Consider the following 20,112-nt stretch of genomic DNA (forward strand, 5'->3'; position numbering starts at 1 on the left):
CACTAGACCAATATTATAAGCCCAGCCACAGCAGAAGAGGATTGAGCACTATAATACGAGGTTGTCACCTCATGCTTTTCTTGAACAGTAATTGTTTGGGGACAACATCACAAATGGAAGAAAAGTGAAAGCTGCTATGAAGCCAGCCAAGTGCTGGCTTCAGAACTTTGCCATTTCCATTCACAAACAAAAAAAGGGCAAGATCCAAGCATGACTGAACCTGTGAGCCTCCTGCAACCCACATCCAACACCAAAATCCAATCTGTCTCTGAAGAAGAAAAATATATGTAAGGAGAAACGTTAACAATATCAATGGTTCTGTCAGCAGTTAAAAGTGATGAGGATCATGAAGTTAGCACCCTGTCAACACACGACAGCAAACCTGTATCCAGTTTGCCTATGTTGCTTCATAAACACAATGTCCATTTCCCTTACTGAATGTCACAGAGAGAGAGAGGAGAACTGGATGCCAGGCTGCTGTTTTCAGTAGCAGCCCAATGGTCCAACATGACTTTCCCTTCCAAGAATGACAGGCATTGTAAGCTTGAAAGACAGCAATACCTTTCCATCAGCTTGGCATGTGGACCATCTAATTCTGTATTTTTTACTTCTTCTTAAGACTGCCTACCAAATTCACAAAGGAATCCCATCTGCAGCAGAGAGCCAGACACATTGACTGGTTCCCAGCGGCCTGTGTTATTGCTCGTTGTACCTTTAAGCAAAGTAACCACAGATAATATCACGCCTGATGACAAACATTGAAAGCAAATAAAATTGGCATGTTGGAACATGTGCAAACTTGACATTAATTCCACTGACAAGCTCCAGCCCCTTCAAGACCTTCGTGGTGGGCAAATCTTTATATTTGTAACCATGTACTACTGTTCAGCATACAAATACATTTAGTATTTTAACCCATTCAGTTTTACAATAGGACTGTGAGCGAAAATAGATCGACCACTCACATATACAAAAACTGACTTATTCAAGGCTTCCCAGCAAAGATTTGGTTGAGCTGGAATGATTTCCTGAAGCTTGTTATTCCCAGATAGACACATCTGAGTCTGCCACGTCACATCTAATAATATGGATGCCACCTACCCCAAGGGGACATCCTCTGAGGACCCCATTTAAGGCAGGCTTTTTGACTAGTGGTCCAATTTAGATTTATGGGGTGTGGTAGGAGGTCAGCATTTTTCACCCCTCATTCTGTTTGTGAATGGGAACAAAAGTTGCATACCTCAAGATCGGTGCATGGCCAAACCAACTAGAAATCACAAAGCACTTTTTGACAAAGTGTGAAGGAGATATTAAATAGCTCTGTCTGCCCTTGGTACTATTTAATCAGGACTTTGAGAGAGAGAAAAGAAATTGCACTCCAGTACCTGGTTGGCCTCACAGACCCTGACATATGCCACTGAATGAGTTTGTTGGGTGTGTATAATCATAAATCAGAAGCCATGCAAAGGACTATCAGGCAGTGTTGTGGATACAAAGGCATCGTGCAAAGTCAGAGGGGGGGGGAATCTTTCAGCTGTTACTTAGAACTAAGGCTGTCACCTGATAAAAGATCTTAAGTTGATGAATCATATGAATATTAATGGAGTGAATTGTCATAAGTTTGCATATGAATAAAGTAGTTATGGAGAAAAAAGCACACAGGTTTTAAGGATGTTCTGGTCTAACATCCTAATGTTTTTTAGATCATTAAAAACCCATTGTGCATGTGTGCTTAACTGTTTTATTTCTTTCTCAGGCATGCAATGATTTTGATAAAGGAAAACATTGCAACAATCACAATCAGCTACAACATTTGCTTAAACTAGAAAAAACAAAAACAAAATCAACCTGCCCTAAAATGTCACCCCTTTTTGTATGAAAATTTCATAGAGAAAGGAAAACACAGAGCAGGCCTAGGACATTTGCAGAAGAGGGGCACTGTTTTCGACCTGTCTTCCTTTCCTTAAGCTGGTGCCACTTTCAGCCAGCAAAACAAATCCAACACAGCTCCCTCCCTTGAGTGCTAAATGTGAATTTGAATGGGGTGGGGAGATGAGCCACATGTAAGAGAATGGCATGCTAAGGACTTGACTGGGTGTGAGGAGAGAAAAATCATAGCTCAGTGGTACAGCTTATGCTATGCATGTAAAATGTCGCAGGTTCAATCTGTAGCTTCTCCAGGTGAAAAGGGAACAGGTAGCAGATCATGGGAAAGTCTCTGGGCTGAACAGACTAGTTATCTGACCTGGTTTCAAGGCAGCTTCCTATGACCTTATTAATTGGTGACACTTAAGGTGTTGGTTAACCCTCTTTAGGGAAGCTTTGAATGTCTGAAGGACTGTTGTATTTTAATATTTTGTTGGAAGCTGCCCAGAGTGGCTGAGGAAACCCAGCCAGATGGGTGGGGTATAAATAATAATAATAATAATAATAATATAACCAGATGAATTGGTTAATCTGGCCCATCAAACGAATTTAAGGCTGTAGCCCTAGTTAGAACAAGACACACTTGAAACTCCATTTTAATCCTGGAGCCAGCAAGGGGGTGGGGGTGGGGGAAGAGAAAAGAGAAAAGAGAAAGGAAACGAAAACATAATTTTCACAAGACAAGAGAACTTAGGAATGTCACAAACAGTCCTTCAAAATTGGTTTCTCTGCCATCAAGAAGTTTTTTTTAAAAAAAAACTCAGGTCAAATTATTAGCTTCCTGGGTTCTATATTCAATTTATTTTAGATTGCCTATAAAAGGTGTGTTGTAGGAAAGAAGGCAAATGTTGTGTACACATGCATACTAATAGGCTAAGATACAGCCTGGCAATGATTTTTAAAAAAACCAAACAAAAACATCATCTCACCCTCCCCAATCTGTTACATACACTCTTTTGAACACTCCATAAAGAACAGTGATGGGAATGCAATTTCTCTTCAAGGTAGCCCCCAGACAACTTCCCAAACTGTAGCATTATCACTCAATGGGTAACTTCTGGGGTTAAGTGCTCCAGCTATAGCTACATCTAAACACTATGCAGGATCAAAACAAGGAAAACAAAGGAAAAGACCGCTAAGAACAAACCCATAGTAAATCAGGTACCTAAGCACCCAGTAGGATCATAAACAGAAATTAAGGTGCTTCTGAAGCTTGCAGAGAAGTGCAGCATTACTACACAAGGGATGGGGGTGATTTCAGATGCTAACTATGGCCCATCCTGCTGGTTTCATCTCCAAGTGTTCTTGATGTGTAGTGCAGGGTCAAAACCCTTAGCCCTCACATGAACCACATTTTGCTTTGCGGTATATTTAATATGCACAGCTGCTTTCCATAAACCCAATATAAAGAGCCACCCTATTGGCTGGGAAGGAGGAAATGGAGGCTGCCCTCTGCTCCCTTGATACAGTCAAAGTTCACATTTCATGGAGCAAAGCTGCTGTCCAAGGTACCTAAAAATAACAACTGTTGTAATTAGACGGATCCCGGAATGTCTTGTGCCTCCTGCAAGTATTTCTTTCCCATAAGCCAGACAAGCAAGTGGGTTTTCTTGTGAAAACACAGACAGGGGTGGTGGTCAGACAAGGAGAGCCTCAGAAGCTGACAAGACTTTACAATCAGCTACCTGCCGAAGGCTTAATTTTAGACATTGAAGGTGTAACCCTGAATTGACTGGAGGTAAGGCTGAAGCCCTGGGGTGGGAAGGGGCGGATACACTGTGATGTTACCAATTTTTAAAATGCTGGGGCTCACAGAAGTATGCAAGGGTGAAAACGATTCTTACTAAAAGATGGCAAATACTTTGATGACATATTTTTTAATCATTTCCCTCCATATTTACTTAACTATATAGACAATGGAGATGGCTAGCAAGTCAGCTCCCTTCAGGACGGAGACAGAAGCATACATCCAACACACCCAAGCCCAGTGGTCTGGGAGAACTCCACCAGAGAGTCCAAAAGGTCGCTGTAGTCAATGGGGAGACCTTCTCGCCCCAGGGCTGTGGCATCTCAGAACCGAGAGCGGCCGTGCGGGAAAAGCAGCGGAAATAAGAAACTGACCAGCGCAACAAGAATCGGACTCGCACAATTACAACGACAAGCTTGCAGCACAATCCGATGCATGTTTACCCAGCAGCTCAACGGGGCTTACTCCGGAGCTCGGCGTGCGCAAAGGACTGCAGCTTCAAGCTGCGATCAACGGGACTTGCTCCCAAGTACGAAGAGGCACAGGATTGCACACCGGCAAGCACTTTTGCCAAGTCCCGAGGATCCAGCCACTGTTCCAGGACTGATGGCCGACCGAAGCCGTTTGCACAGCATCTTGCACGCACATGCACCCCCCCCCCCAAAAAAAGATGCTCACTCTTAAGCGAGCACACGCGTGCACACGACCCTCCACGCCTCAAGCCAGCCCAGCTCCGTCTGAACCCGTTCCCTAGCACTCCGCGCCTCTCCAAGCGCCGATGCTCTCTGCTGCAGAACCCAATCCGTCCAGAAACCCGTATTTAAAAACCGGATAGGCCCCATAAAGCAGCCCAACAGAGAGAGAAGGCGAGGGAGTCTCGAGGGCAGGGGGGATCCGGAGAGAATGCCTCCCCCTTTCCCTTCACCGAGCAGAAAGAAGAGGGTGGGAGGGAGGCGGCGTGCATTGCACCAGCTGAGGAGCCTGCCTCCCTTAGCAAACTCGCTTCCACAGGCAAAGACACAAAAAAATAAAAATTGGGGGGTGGGAAGGTATCCATTCTCCTACTCCAGCAGAAGACAACCTGTGGACTCCGATCAATGCTTGCTGGAAGCAGAAAAGAAGGAAGCAGCGGGGGCCGGGGGGGGGGTGCTGCTGACCAGGCAAAGTTGCCAGCCCCTCCCCATTCCTCTCTATGGAGGAGGGGGGGCAGAGGTTGATCCCACTCACCTCGCAGCGCCCCAGTCCCGGCGAGCAGATCCGGCAGGAGCCACAGCATCAGCGCCAGCCAGAAGAAGGGCGGGGTCTCCATGCTGCAGGATCCTAAGGGCCACCAAAGGAGGCTCAACTCCGCGCGGCTACTCCAGCCGAGGCAGCGCGGGGCTGCCCGCCCCTCGGCTCGCTCGCTTTCCCACGCGCCAGCGGCGGCGGCGGCAGCAGCAGCAGCGCCTCCCCGCCTGCCGCCCGGCTACAGACTAAAGGCGAGCAGCCGCGCTCCTGCATCCCAATCAGACCCCCTCCTCCCCGGCAGCCAATTAGGCGAGGGCGGGGCGGGGCCAGCGGCCGAAAGGGGCGGGGCAAGCCGCCCGGGGTTCCGTCGGCGAGCCGCGGGGCGGAGCTTCTGCTGCTGCCGAGAGCCAAGTGGGCGCGCTCGGCCCGGGCAGCTCCTGCACCGGATGGTGCCGATCGGAGGTGCGGGTGCTGCTGAGCCCGGCGCTGAGCGGAGGAACCGCGGCTGCCTTGGCTTGCAGGTCCCGGCCGGGCTTTGCTAGGGGACTAACCGTGCGATGCTGAGCGTTAGTCCCGTGGAAACCCGTGGATTTACTCCCAGGCAGGCGGGATTGGGATGCAGCGTTGACCTAGGACCAGTGCCGGATCTGCCTATAAGCTAAACAAGCTATAGTTTAGGGCCCCACTCTCTTGCCACCTCCCCCCCCAAAAATCACTATTAATATACTTCTTCTTAAATGCATTTCAGTTCAACAATTTCAGTACTTTAATAAAATACATATTTTGTTATGTGCATATGGCTTTAGATACCTATTAGGTCCATAAATTACCATAAGTATGTATTCAACACAAAAAAACCTGCTGCAATTTGTTGTCGACAAAGGACAGCTGAACATAAAAAGGGCCCCATTCCCTTCAGTAGCTTAGGGCCTTATCAAACCTAAATCCAGCCCTGCCCAGGACCATATACCCCATCAGCTCCATAGGATTTGCTGTACTTCTGAGTAGTCAGGATTAGGCATGGGCCAAGAGGGCAACTTCACTGATTTTGGAGTAAATATGCACAAGGTTCTTATGTAAGTCCCCTTAATGGTATTTACATCTGAGTTAAACGGGGGGGGGGGGGCTTTGGGCTTCTAGGCTGCCTTCCCTGAAAGGAAGCACCATTGAACCCAATAGGAATCGATTATTTTTTTTTAGCAATGTGCTGTTTGGGGACTGTCTGAACATATGGTCTTCAATTTGGGACCCCTCCAGACTCCCGCCCACCCTTGTATTCTCTAGCATGTCATTGATACAAAAACAGTGTGTTAGTGGTGGGTTTCTTGTTTATTTTATAAAAATATATATACAGCTTGATTGGGAAAAAAACCACACACACCTCAAAGTGGTTTACAAAAGAACAAAACAATAAAGTTATTGATAAGAATGATCAAAACAACAATTAAAAACATTCAACAAATTAAAACCAGCACTAAGTTTAAAGCATCGGCGTTCTAGATATCTGCATAGGCTTATCGAAGCAGAAATGTTTTTAGCAGCTGCCGAAAAGAGAGGTGCCTGCCTGGTATCAATAGGCAGGGAGCTCCAATGGGTGGGTGCTGCCGCATTAAAAAATTGATTTCTTACAAATGTGGAATGTGGCACCTGCAACACTGAGCTCCACAGTTCTACACATCATTCGTTGTTTTTTTAGTTTTTTCGGGAATGCTTTCCCAATGTTGCCGCATTATTGCTTTCTGGAGTGCAACCAAAGTGGAACAAAAAATATATTGGAACATTTGTGGTATAATAAGTTGCAGCATTCCAGTGGAAAGAGATGGGACATACGCCACTGGGAAAGCAGTACGTGCAGCCTAGAACTTTTCCAGGCACAAAGAGTATTGAAAGTAGATTTCCTCATTACTGCCCTGATACCACCGTGAACAAAAATCATGAATGCACAATAAAAAGGAAATATTGTGCGGTGGGTTTTTTGTGGGGGAGGGGGCTTATTTATTCCCCTTCTTCCCCCACAGTTTTCTCTCTTTCCCGTATCAATTTCTTTCCTCTTCTGCTGTTTATCTTTCTTGCCTCTCCTTTCCAATTGAATTTACCTTTGATGCTCCCCCCTTTGTTAGTTATTCCTTTTTCCTCTCTTTCTTTCATCCCCTCCCTTTCATTTATTTTCTTTCCTATTCACATCCTTATTTATATGATGGACTGACTGGCCCAGAGTTGCCCAGTGCATTTACTAGCTGTGTGGAGTTTTAACCCTGTTCCCCTCCGTTCTAGTCCAATACTCTAACCACGACCTCACTCTTTCAATTCAGACTACGGTCACATTATGCTTTTCACCTTGTCCCTTGAACATAAAACTTTTGAAGCTGCCTTATACCACACATCTGTCTCAGTACTTTCTACTCTGACTTAGGCTGTTTATGTTTAAAACTCATTCAACATTTACGTTTAAAACTTACGTTTAAAACTCATTCAACATTTAGTTTAGGGGGAAGATGAGCAATAGAAATTTATGTATGGCATGGAGAAAGTGGATAGAAAAAAAGCTTTCTCTCATACAGTATACTGTACAGTAAAGCTGAATGTTGGAAGATTCAGGACACATTTTTAAAAGTACCTTTTCATGCAGTACATAGTTAAACTATGGAACTCACTCCCACAAGAGGAAGTGATGGCTACAAAATTAGATGGCTTTGAAAGAGGTTTGGACAAATTCTGTTTGGGTGGCTGGGAATTGTAACTCTGTGGGGGTAAAAAACTACAATGCCCAGAATCCATTGTCAAAAATCATGTGTTTCAAACATGCTTCAAATGTGTATGCACAGCCAAGCTCTCAAGTGGAGGCTTCTTCCAGCAATGCTCCTAATGCCATTTGAATGATGTTTGCGGCCCAAGCAAGAGTTTCTCTATTTTTTTTCTATTGTCGAGGGAGGGGGCCCCACCTATTTGTTTTCTGGCACAGAACCATTTGTTATGTTAATGACCCATACTTAGGGGTCATTCATTACCAAGAAACTTGTCTGGCTACTCCAGCAATTGGATCCTTGTTGGATCCAGGAATTACAAGGGACTCAGACATACAGCCTATACCCCCCCCCTCCAAGACTCACAGCAATATATTTTAAGTAAGATTAAATATAAATTAAATAAAGGTTGGTTTATATACCACTTTCATGTATGGAGTTTGTTAGTTACTTCTGAGCATGTTACGTGGAAAAGCAGGGAGCGAAAGTATTGAATTTAATCAATCAGTTAATTTTCTTTTGTCATTGTTACTGTATTTTATTTATAATGGCCTTTCTAGGTATGTTATGTTCAAAGTGATATGCATCAATAAAATTTCAGAAATACTAGCAAAAGAACAAATAGACTCATAGCAATATATCCAGTTCATAAAAGTGATCTAAAATGACTTTTACTTATATCCAGCTAAGCTCTATCAGACACCCTGAATTTAATGAACCTATATTAGACATATCCATTAACTTCATTGGGTCTACTCTGAGTAGAAGTAACATCGGATGCAAGCCACTGTGTCTGTGGACAATTCCCACACTTCTGAATGTACACAAGAATCATCTCTCTGTGCTTTTTTTTTAAAATTTCCATCCTAGAGAGGTAAAAGTAAGTTGGTCGGGTCAATTATATGCCACAGCCCTAAGCTAACTCAGAAGTAAATTCCGTTGGATTTACTTCTAAATAAATATGCTTAGGATTGGGAGTGAGGATTCAATCAAAAGGCTGAAGACAGCAGCTTCCCATAATATTGGCTGAGTGTAATTTAGTTACTAAAGCACCAAAGGGGGGGTGGGGAGTCTTAAGGTTATGCAGGATTTTGTGCAATGATCTCTTCAAAGTCCCTCGTTCAGGTTGTGCCAATTGTGCTGAACCACTAACTCCTTGATCTTCAGTTTGAACTCGCAGGGATAAGCACAGCCTTATGTGTGGGTCTGCTGAATTAGTTCCCATGTAAGCACACGATGTGTAGTACGTTATGTTATGATTTATTTATATACCACTGTTTGGCCGAAAGGTTCCCCAAAGCAGTGGACAGAATATTAATACAAAACAAAAATGCGAAAGATGTACAACGAATAAATCAAAACAATAGAAAATTGGGGGGAAATCACATTGGATATTTATCTGGGAGCTACACTCATGCTTGGGCTGCAAACACAGTTCCCAGGCATCCCTCCTCTCACTTGGAATCCAAGTTAGTATGCCAAATCAGTGAAACTAACACCCTAGAAAGGCACAAGGGCGTACCCAGGATCAAAACGGGGGGTGGGGGCAAGCCATGGTCGTTCAGGTTCAAAAACAAAAACAGCTTCAAAAAACAGAAAAACTCCCCCCCCCAAAAAAAACAGAAAGCCCCAAATGGCTGAAAAACTCAGTTTCCCAGGATCCTCAGTCCTCGCAAAGGAACTACTCACCATGCAAGGGAACTCAGTTTCCCAAGCTCCCTTGCAACGATGAATCCCGGCAAATTCAGAAACTGTTTGTTAAGTTGTGGGTGGACACAGCAGACGACACAGTGATTTCCAAACAGCTCTTGTTTATTCTCAGGCTGGAACAGAAGTGAGCTGAAGGGCTCAGCAACCTGCTTATATAGAACTCAGCTACAAAGCAACAGTAACAACTTTCTGTAGTTACCCAATCCCTGAACGTCAGTTTACAATCCTTCATTTGCATATGCGGACCTGAGTGAAAACTGCAGCAGAATGAACTATATACACACACCCCTAGTGGCCTAGGGTGAGAACTTCAATACATAACACAGTTACTCTCTTGCCAGCATGATGTAGTGTGGATACAAAAAGCAGGCAGACGAGGAAGGATGAGAGCCCAGGCTAAGACCATGGTCAGCCCTCGGATTCGCCCCCTGACACTGCCCAAGTCTCAGCCTGCATCCCCATTTGACCAAGCAGGGTGCAGGCTAGGATCCGGTCTTTGATAGGCACGCCAGCTCTTTGTCGGCATGAGGGAGGGGGAAACAGCCGGCACAACACACACACACACACACACACACACACACACACAGTGGCCAGCTGTGCCTCTGCAAGAGGTCAAGAGCTCAATTGTTACTGAGATTTTGGGAGGGGGAGAAAGACCAGTCGTTGAGCTTTTTTTCAGGAGGAGAGCTTTTTTTCCCCTTTTAGGCTGCCGATAACCACTTAATATTTTTTTTTGCTTCGGGGGGAGGGGCAGCTGCCCCCCTGCACCCCCCCCCCGGGTACGCCCATGGAAAGGCAGACATAGACACGCAGAAGCCATTTCTTCTGTGACTCAATTCCACAAAGGCTACATTCAGATGTAAGGTTTCCTGCATTAGTTGTCCTGGATTTAATGCCAGCACTTCTTATGCAATTCCTATTATTATTATTATTATTATTATTATTATTATTATTATTATTCTCATCTTTCCCAGAATGGGGCAAGGACAAGGCAGTAGAGAGGTCTTTGCATGCAATACCAGTGTATTGGAAGAAGCAAAGATCACCAATGTTGAAGCAATGATTCTTCAACATCAACTTCATTGGACTGGTCATGTTGTGCGGATGCCTGATTATCATCTTCCAAAGCAACTACTCTATTCCGAACTTAAAAATGGAAAGTGTAATGCTGGTGGTCAACAAAAGAGGTTTAAGGACTGTCTCAAGGCAAAGCTTTAAAAAATGCAGTATAAACACCAACAATTGGGAAACACTTGGCTGCGAGCACTCCAATTGGAGAGCAGTCTTTACCAAAGGTTTCATGGGCTTTGAAGACACTCGAACTCAGGATGCAAGGGAGAAATGTGCTAAGAGGAAGGCAGGCTTGGCAAATCCACACTGTGATCAACTCCTGCCCAGTAACCAATGTCGCCACTGTGGAAAGATGTGTGCATCCAGAATTGGCCTCCACAGTCACTTATGGACTCATAGTTAAAACTGTGTTTATCTTACTTGGCTACGAGTGATCCCCAAGAAGAAGAAGAAAATACAGAATTGTCCCATATTTCAATGTAAAATGCTACCTCCTGTACTGATACAGTTTTGTCCTGTATTTCCGGTCTTCTCTCTCTCTCTCTCTCTCTCTCTCTCTCTCTCTCTCTCTCTCTCTCCCTCCCTCCCTCCCTCTCTGCCAAGCAGGCACGCCAACTTGCACCCCAGGTTATGCGTACCCCACCACGCGCAATGTGACATCATGACATCAAGCGCACTGCAGCCACCAGAAGTCAGGTTCCGAGACCTCACAAGGCCTCAGACAGCATCTCCAAGGTCTTGCGAGACCTTGGACGTGACTTCCAGTGTTTTGCGAGGCACCAGAAGTTGCATCGGGGGCCCTGTGGTGTGGGTGCTGAGCAACCACAACAAATTTTTGCAGGTGCTCAGGACCCCCTAGAGATGGCGCCCCTGGTGCCAAGTTAGGGGTCCTCTCCAAATGCAGGTGTTTGAAAGGGTCTGTGAAAGGTCATATATTTAAGGACTAGGTATCCAAGCACAGACAGATACTCAAATGTGTGTGTGGTGAAATTCCAGAGGGGGCCTTCTGTTAGGCTGCAGCAGATTGTAATTGATTGCTTTGAAGTCACTTCAGCACCGGATAGGGGGGAAAATAACCCCCCAGTCACTCCGCCCCGCCCCACCTTGTCTTGTATTTTGCTAAAACAAATGTGGCAATCCTAAAGGGGAGTGTCAGCTTGGCTCTGCTGTGGCACCGACAATGTGCAGATTGCCTTGCCCCTTCCCATTCAGTAACCAGCTGCAATGTGCAGCATTGGAAAACCAAGACAGCGACTCCATACCCTCCAACATTCCACAGGTGAAAATAGGGACATTCTATTCTACATCAGGACGCTTCTCCCACATATCTGAAGAAGTGTGCATGCACACGAAAGCTCATACCAAGAACAAACTTAGTTGGTCTCTAAGGTGCTACTGGAAGGATTTTTTATATATATTTTTATTTTATATTTTGATTTGATCTCTGACACAGATGTATGTGATATAGACATATCCACCCTGTATAGGGAAGCTTTTTAATGTCCAATGTTTTATTGTGTTTTTATATTACATTGGAAGCCACCCAGAGTTTTTGGGGGTGTCTCATTCAGATGGGTGGGGTACAAATAATAAGTTATTATTAGTATATGCACCTGTCACCTTGAGCCAATTGCAACCTCTCGGCCTACCTCACAGGATTGTTGTGAACAAAAAATGTGCATGGGAAGGGGCCGTGTATAACATCTTGAACAGATAAATGGAATGAAATCAAATTTTAGCTGTAAGCTTCCTTGAGTCCCTGTCAAGGAAAAAGGCAGGTAATAATAATAATAATAATAATAATAATAATAATAATAATAATAAAACGAATAATGATCAGGAACATACCAGAGGGTAAATCCCAGTGCTTTTTTCTGGGGTTACACAGGGGGATGCATACCCCAAACATTTTGTGAATCTAAGTTTGGCCTCATTGAGGGGCAGTATTTCAATACGAGTAGGAAAGTGAGAGTACCCCTAAACATTTTTATTTATTTTTAAGGGGGGAAAGCACTGGTTAATCCTACTGAACTCAGTGGGACTGAGTAAAAATGCTTACTGTAGGACTGCTATGTAACACTGCACATTCTTTACCCAGTTACCTGAGAGTAAGCTCCAGACACCTCAACTTCCAATGGAGTGAAGCTTTGGAGTCAGACTTGAAAGAAACCTTCAATTACAGTCAGTAGGAGGCTGCATTTTGATGTGGAACAGTCCTCCCCACTCCCTTGGGACTCTACTATCACAAAATTCTTGTGCATGGGAAGACTAGGCCTGGCATTTCTTTATTCATAAGGCGATCCAAGTTTGCATCACGTGAAGAAATAATCCAAGTAGCACTCGATGTCCCAGGAAGTCTGTATCACATCATTTATCTGTCTATACAGGTCAAATACTTGGAAGGGGATGGCTATTTAGCCCCCCCACCCTCCATCTTCCAGCCTGCTCATTGTGTGCTTAGGAAATTTCAGTGGCCTGCAGTAGGCCTGATGCAAGGACTTTTCAAGGGATAAAATGCAACCTGCCCTTTCTCTAAGGAGCAGAGGTCACCTGCACTGCAAGCTCATTCCAAAATTTTCAGCGTGGAACAGAGTGCCAGCCCTGCTTTAAAGAAACAAACAAAAAGTCTGCTTTGCTGAGGCAGTTGGATGAAGTTTAAAAACTCACCCCAAGCACTTTTTTTTGTAATAGACATGGGCGCATCACCACGGCTAGCCAATTGTCTACATAAGGAAGCAAACTTTGCTGCAAGATATTACACGTCAGCAAAAAAAAAATGGGAAAGGAACTGAGATGGTGCTTAGAATTCTGACTTCAGAGCCTTGGGGTCCTGACACTGCAGCACTTTCTCTGTCTCGATCTACATACTCAACTAGATTTGCAGTGAGCCCACCTAATTATGCACTCTTGGAGAGGTCTCTGAGTGAATATTTCATCCGAGACATCAAAGTACTACCCAGCTCCTTGTTGTTCATATAGTTATGGCAGAGGAAGGAAAGGGAAACAACATTAGAAAGGGAGGGAAAAGAGGAACAGCTGGTGACTTTAATCAATGCACCACGAGCATGGAGTATTCAGAAGTAACCAATGGGGTATGGGAAAGCAGCAGCAATTCCCACAAAAATCTGATTCCGCTGCTTAATCTGACCCAAGACTGAACCATAGAATCTATACAGGATTTCTTATAATACATGAATGGAGACATTTTCCCCACCAAGGAGGCTGGAGGGGGGGGGCAAGGGTGCTTCTGAGTATGTGCCAATTGCACTTCTCATCTCTGATGTTACACATGAACGTTAAGATGCTGGGGATTCATTTGCAGGGCAGGAAAATAAAAGAGCCATAGGAGAAATGGGGTTGGGATCTTCTGTTTGTGGCAGAAGGGTCTACAGATTGCATGCATGTACACACACACACAGAGAGAGAGGGGGGGGAATTGCAGAAGGAAGGCTTGGGTTTGGGACAGGGAATGCAAACCATACTCAACCAGAATCCCCATTTCACATGTGTGGGAAACCTTTGGCCTTCCTGATGTTGCTGAACTACAGCTCCCATCATGCCATGGTTGATAGGGGTGATTGAAGTTGTAGTTCAGCAACATCTGGAGTTCCCATACCTGCCATACTATCTCGCAAAGGTACCAAACATCCACCTAGTCCCCCTGCCAACACAGGTCTACCATCTCTGCATAGAAAGGAGGCCCCAAAACTGCAGGAGATAGCAAGGAAAAGTGGAAGTCAGAGTAACATTACTCTAAATCAGGCACAGGCAAACTCAGCCCTCCAGATGTTTTGAGACTACAATTCCCATCATCCCCAACCTCTGGTCCTGTTAGCTAGGGATGATGAGTCCCAAAACATCTGGAGGGCTGAGTTTGCCTAGGCCTGCTCTAAATGATAACCATAGTTGCCTTAAACAGAGGTCTGGCAGCAGTAGGAAATTCATTAGAAGCTATAGAGGTGGCACAAGAGTTCAGAACGCCGAAGCCCAACTCCGGCTAATTAGTGGACACTCTGTCATGGATGGGGAACTTGGATAGCTCAGCTGGTTAGAGTGTTGTGCTGACAATGCCAAGGTTGCAGGCTCAATCCCTGTGAGGGACAACTGCATATTCCTGCATTGCAGAAGGGTCCCTTCCAACTCTGTGATTGTATGAGAAGCACATTTCTATGAGAAGCCTGCCTGTTTGGTCAACGTAGCCTGCATGACTAGGACGCACCCATCTTCCACTCACTGGTGGTATGATTTGGGTGCAGGACAAGTAATGCCAAGAAGGAGTTGTGTGAATTGAGAAAAGGGAGCAAACAACCCCCCCCAGGGGCCACGCTGGTGCTTCTAGGAAGCCCTCCAAGCAAGCTATCAATGGCAGAGTAGACCTCTCCTAATGTGTGTCCCATCAACTGGCATTCCGTGGCAAATGGTTGTCTAATTACAGATTTGCAGTCATGTTGCATCTAAAAGTGCAGCAGCAGATGTTGTGATATACTTGAGATAAATACTGATAAATAGGAACAGTTGGATCCTACTTAATGCCTGTCTCATGCTGGGACCCAAGGAGGCAGAATCAGGGTCTTTGTGATCAGAGACATCTCTTGGGGAGGGATCATATTTCAGTGTCAGAACACATGCCTTGCATGCAGAAAGTCCCAGGTTCAATCCATGGCAACTCCAGTTTAAAAGAATCAGAGAATAAGTATTGAGAAAGACCTTTGTTGGAGACCCCAGAGAGCCGCTACTACTCCAATTAGAGAATGATGGCCTTTGTCACAGCTTTCCAAAATGTGTGTCGTGACACGTTAGTGTGTCGGCTGCAGAGTGTGTATGTGTGTCGCATGAATGCTCCCCACACTCCTCCCGGGGCTGGAAAGGGGTTAGTTTAACCTCCAGTTTGCGAGTAAAACTGAAATATACTAGGAGTCAAGTGTGAATTTCATGCTCTTTATTCAGCTCATAGTAGCAATGAATGGATCTTTGCCCAAAACATCTGCTATATATACATTATTTACACAATGGGCCCCACGTGATTGGATAATTCCGGGCTACTCCTGTAGGCCAATCAGGTTGTGGATTCACTTCCTCTAGGAGCCTGATTGGCTGCTCTTGCAGGCCAATCGGGTAGCTGATTCACTTCCACCTGGAGCTGGATTGGGTGGCTCCTGTGGACAAATCAGACTGCTGCATTCTGGATCCTATTGTTCTAGGATTCAGCTCAGTACATAACAAAAACTGAATTGCTGTGTCGCGAAATGATGCAAAACTGAATTACTGTGTAGCAAAATGATTCATGTCTACAAAGTGTGTCGCCAACATGAAAAGTTTGGAAAGCTCTGGTCTAGGTGGATGAAGAGATGAGAAATCTGATGTATTAGGCAGACACCCGTTTGCTATGAACCTTGCCCAATCTACTCTGTTAATGTGTTGCTTCTATGTGTTATGTATAAAGGTGTTTCCAGCCTATCAAAGTCCATGTCACCTTTTGTATATATGCCCATCTCAGGGAAAACGCTGTGGGAGTTGAAGAAAATTAATTAGCTTCTGAAAGTGCACTGGTGATACTTCTCGTGTCTGCCATACAGGTGTTCCAAGGTGTTATTTGTTACAAATCATACTGGGATCCTTCCGGTTGATATTTGAAATAAACAAGATTTAATTGCCTCACTTCAAACTTTATCTGATTTGTGCAGGGATGGGAAAGTGTAGAAGGAAGAGAGACTAAAGCTGCATTCAGACAGCACTTTCTTCTGCTTTCCCAACATTTCCTCACCTCAATCAATAGGGAAGTCACACTTGGGTCTGATCCAAGCCTATAGAAAGGAGACCTGCCGACATGAATGGAGGTGTGCAGCAAATGCTGGATGGAGTAATACCCCCCCCCCATCTAACTTATGCCCAGGCAAGATTACTGTAGTGTGCTTTAGGTGAGGCTGATGAGGAAAAAAGAGGAAAAGGCTGTGACAAGAGCCACTAAAATGCTAAGCCGGTGGATGTTCTTTTCAATGGATGTCAGGCATCCTCCTCTTTTCTCTCACTGAAATTAGGCTAGAAACCAGCATTCTATCATAGCCAACGAAACAGGCTGTAGTGTTTGCTCGGTTGCAGTGCGGTACCCACAAAAATTTCCTTGGGCCCCCAAATATTGGTGGCTCTTGGAATAACGACTGTGGGAAGGTAAGCCTGGGGATTCTGCAGTCCTGCCCCCACCTGACCCCTTTCGTAGTGAGATTCAGAGACCTCTGTCTCTTCTTTCTGATCGAGTGGATCAGAACCGTGTTCAAACATACCACCCTGTCACCCCAAGATCTATTGTGGCCCTTAGAAGGCTGGCACTCTATGTCATGGGTAGGCAAACTAAGGCCCGGGGGCTGGATCTGGCCTAATCACCTTCTAAATCCGGCCCGTGGACAGTCTGGGAACCAGCGTGTTTTTACATGAGTAGAATGTGTCCTTATATTTAAAATGCATCTCTGGGTTATTTGTGGGGCATAGGAATTCATTCATTCCCCCCCCCCAAAAAAAATATAGTCCAGCCCCCCACAAGGTCTGAGGGACAGTGGACCAGCCCCCTACTGAAAGTTTGCTGACCCCTGCTCTATGTCTATATGAAGCTATTTACCTGGCTATCTTCCATGATCTAGAGTCAATGCAGTTTGTTTACCTCTGAACTGCCTCAAACTCCAATTATTTCCAGTGCACAGAAAGCATTTTTTAAAAGTCTGGGTAAAATGATAGACAGATTCTCTCTTCCCCCGCTTCCCTTGCCTCCACTTTATGCTGCCTCCTTAATATCTTACGCAAAGATGAAATGCAACTCTTAGGTTTCTGGGTTATTATGCTTTACAGTCATCAAAACTGATGCAAAACCTTTTATCTAAAGATCCAGATCTAACATCATCTGTGATGGTGAAAATATGGGTTGATTTTTTTAAAAAGAAAAAGAATGAAAAAAAGTTCTAAACGATTCCACATCACTCACTTGAAACTAAAGTCACCATATGGGCAGTCATAAGCCATCACTTTTGATGAGATGAAAATCTATATTATTTTCAAGCTGATTAACCCAAGATGAATCACAACACAACTGTTTGCAATTTCCCCCTTGTGTTTACACTTCCTACAATTGACAAACACCATAAGGCAAAGTTAATATGATAAAAGAGAGAAAGATTTTTTTATTTCTTTTTTGGGAAAGTGGTTGGATTTACACATGCAATGAAATCTGGGGGATTAAAGTAACAATTGAATGCCCATGCTTGAAATTCCACTGATCCATTTAAAAATCAGGATGCACCAACATTTGGAGACAGTATAATCATTTAACACATCATTAAGGCCTTTGGAAAATGTGGCAGTGGTGCTGATGGTCACACAAGGTTTCTGCACAGCAAGAAGGGAGTTGGGAAAGGGTCTGCTGTGTTAGCTTTTCGGTGTCCTATCTCTTCTCCTTCTCCTTGATTAACCTTTTGAAAACCACCACCATCCTCCCTTCCCAATCAGAACTCTCCCATCGCTTTCTGCTCTAAGGGTCCTTCCCCTCTTGCTCCCATGCCACAACCGCTACTGCTGTGCAACTTGCCTTCTTTTATGCTCCCCTATCCTGCCATAAAAAAGGTAAAGGTAAAGGACCCCTGACAGTTAAGTCCAGTCGTGAACAACTCTGGGGTTGTGGTGCTCATCTTGCTTTACTGGGCGAGGGAGCCAGCGTTTTGTCCGCAGACAGCTTCCGGGTCATGTGGCCAGCAGGACTAAGCCGCTTCTGGCGAAACCAGAGCAGCGCACGGAAATGCCATTTACCTTCCCGCCGGAGTGCTACCCATTTATCTACTTGCACTGGCATGCTTTCGGACTGCTAGGTTGGCAGGAGCTGGGACCGAACAACGGGAGCTCACCCCATCACGGGGATTCAAACCGCTGATCTTCCGATTGGCAAGCCCAAGAGGCTCAGTGGTTTAGACCACAGCACCTCCTGCGTCCCATTATCCTGCCATTGCTTCACGCAAATCCAGGATAGTAATTTGTGGCACTACAAGTCCTCCAATGGGGACTGCATGACGACAGCCTTACATTTCTATGTATATGGGAACACACACACACACACACACACACACACACACACACATTTCTCCACACTCCAGGCAAGCAAGAGACACTATCATAGTTCAATGACAAACACCAGGCAAACACATTCATTAACCATTCAGAGCTGTGAGGTGTGCAACCTGGGGAGTCTCAAGGAGGCCACATTTTGCTCTGAGGTTTCCCACCCCTGCTGTAGACAGATATCCTCCCCTTCCTCTAAGGGACAAAGAGGGTATTTTATTTTATTTTTTCAAATTTCAATCCAGCCAAATAAAAAGAAAAACACCATTTCCTATTTCACTTTATTGATGTTCATTTGCCTTTAATTCATCCATTCCTTTGCTGCTGCTGCTGCTGAGTTAAAGACACAAGACAGCCATTCACTTTATTGAAACTGCTGCATAAAAGGCAGAGAGAGACAGAGCGAGATGACAGAAATGTATGAAATATCCATCAGTATTTTCTTCTTTCATAGTTAATAGCATTACTTCTTGAGAGTTCCTGATTTCTGAACTTACCAGGAGGGGGAGATGGTTAACAAGCGCCAGATATGTGACGAGGGAGCATGTGTATGGTGCTATTCATTCAGGGACAAGAGTGGGAATGGAGAGCAGAAGGAATCTGATGAATGCACAGTGGTGGGAATATGGCTCCCCCTTCCAGCAAAAGGGGAATTATTGTGGAGTTTCTTCAAACACATCCTGCACACAGCATGTGCAGCACAGAACACCTGTGTTAGCAAAGTCACTTTAGTAACACAGATAGAGTCTGAAGAGAAAAATCATGATAACACTTTACCGAGAAAACTGACCAAAAACAGTGTATAATTAGAGGGGAAATAAATATGTAGAGCAGTTTTGTCTGTTTTAGTTCCGGCTTTCTACAAAGCAGGGAGACATAAAATTAAAAATACAGAGGAAAGGTTCCCATAGTGCCACACAGCCCATCAGGGTCAGGGGCGGAGGGAGGCCGATGGGAGCTCACCACCCCCATTGGCGTGATCCCGGTGGGGTTCCATCACGGCTGTTCCCCCACCCGCGCTGGGCGCCCCGCCCCTGCAGGCTGTGCGCCCCGCCCCAGAACGCATGCCACACCCCTGTGGGCGGGGCGCACCCCGCCCCCAGTATGTGTGCCCCGCCCCCGCCTGCTCCCCCCCCCCCCCGGTACCAGAGAATGAAGCTCCGCCACTGATTAGGGTAACTTCAGTAAAGATCAAGCCACTCTGCCTGGTTGCTAAGCAACACCTCCACCCCCCCTTTTTGGCTAGCTGACTTTGACATTAACAGAATTAACCCTTACATTACAACATGAATGATCCCTGCTGTTGGACTTCAAATACTCTAAGCTGACAGGTGGTTGTTTCTGCCTATGATCAAGAGGAACAGTTAAACAGCATGGGAGAGAAGGGGCACCACCAAAAAAGAAAGAAAAGAGTTCACCCCCCTCTCTCAGACGAAGGTCATATACTTCAGTGCTATTTTCATCCTAGGCAGGTTTGCTAGTTGTCCTCGGAAGGCTGCCACTGAACAATTTCAAATCCTTCTCGTCATCAAAGGGGAATTTACTCACCTTTGCTCCTCTGAAGTTAAACCACCTGGGACCTAAGGAACA

General features: G+C 45.1%; 1 protein-coding gene across 1 annotated transcript in view; it reads right to left on the reverse strand.

Annotated features, from left to right (window-relative positions):
• Positions 1 to 5,096, reverse strand: part of UNC5D (unc-5 netrin receptor D) — a 407,047-nt gene extending 401,951 nt beyond the window's left edge. Inside the window, 1 exon segment of the mRNA XM_033171586.1 lies at positions 4,901 to 5,096. Within this exon segment, the coding sequence (XP_033027477.1) occupies positions 4,901 to 4,982 (82 nt within the window). The 5' untranslated portion in view covers positions 4,983 to 5,096.
• Positions 5,097 to 20,112: the final 15,016 nt, after the last annotated feature.

This window comes from Lacerta agilis, chromosome 15, assembly GCF_009819535.1.
Source record: "Lacerta agilis isolate rLacAgi1 chromosome 15, rLacAgi1.pri, whole genome shotgun sequence".
Taxonomy (NCBI): domain Eukaryota; kingdom Metazoa; phylum Chordata; class Lepidosauria; order Squamata; family Lacertidae; genus Lacerta; species Lacerta agilis.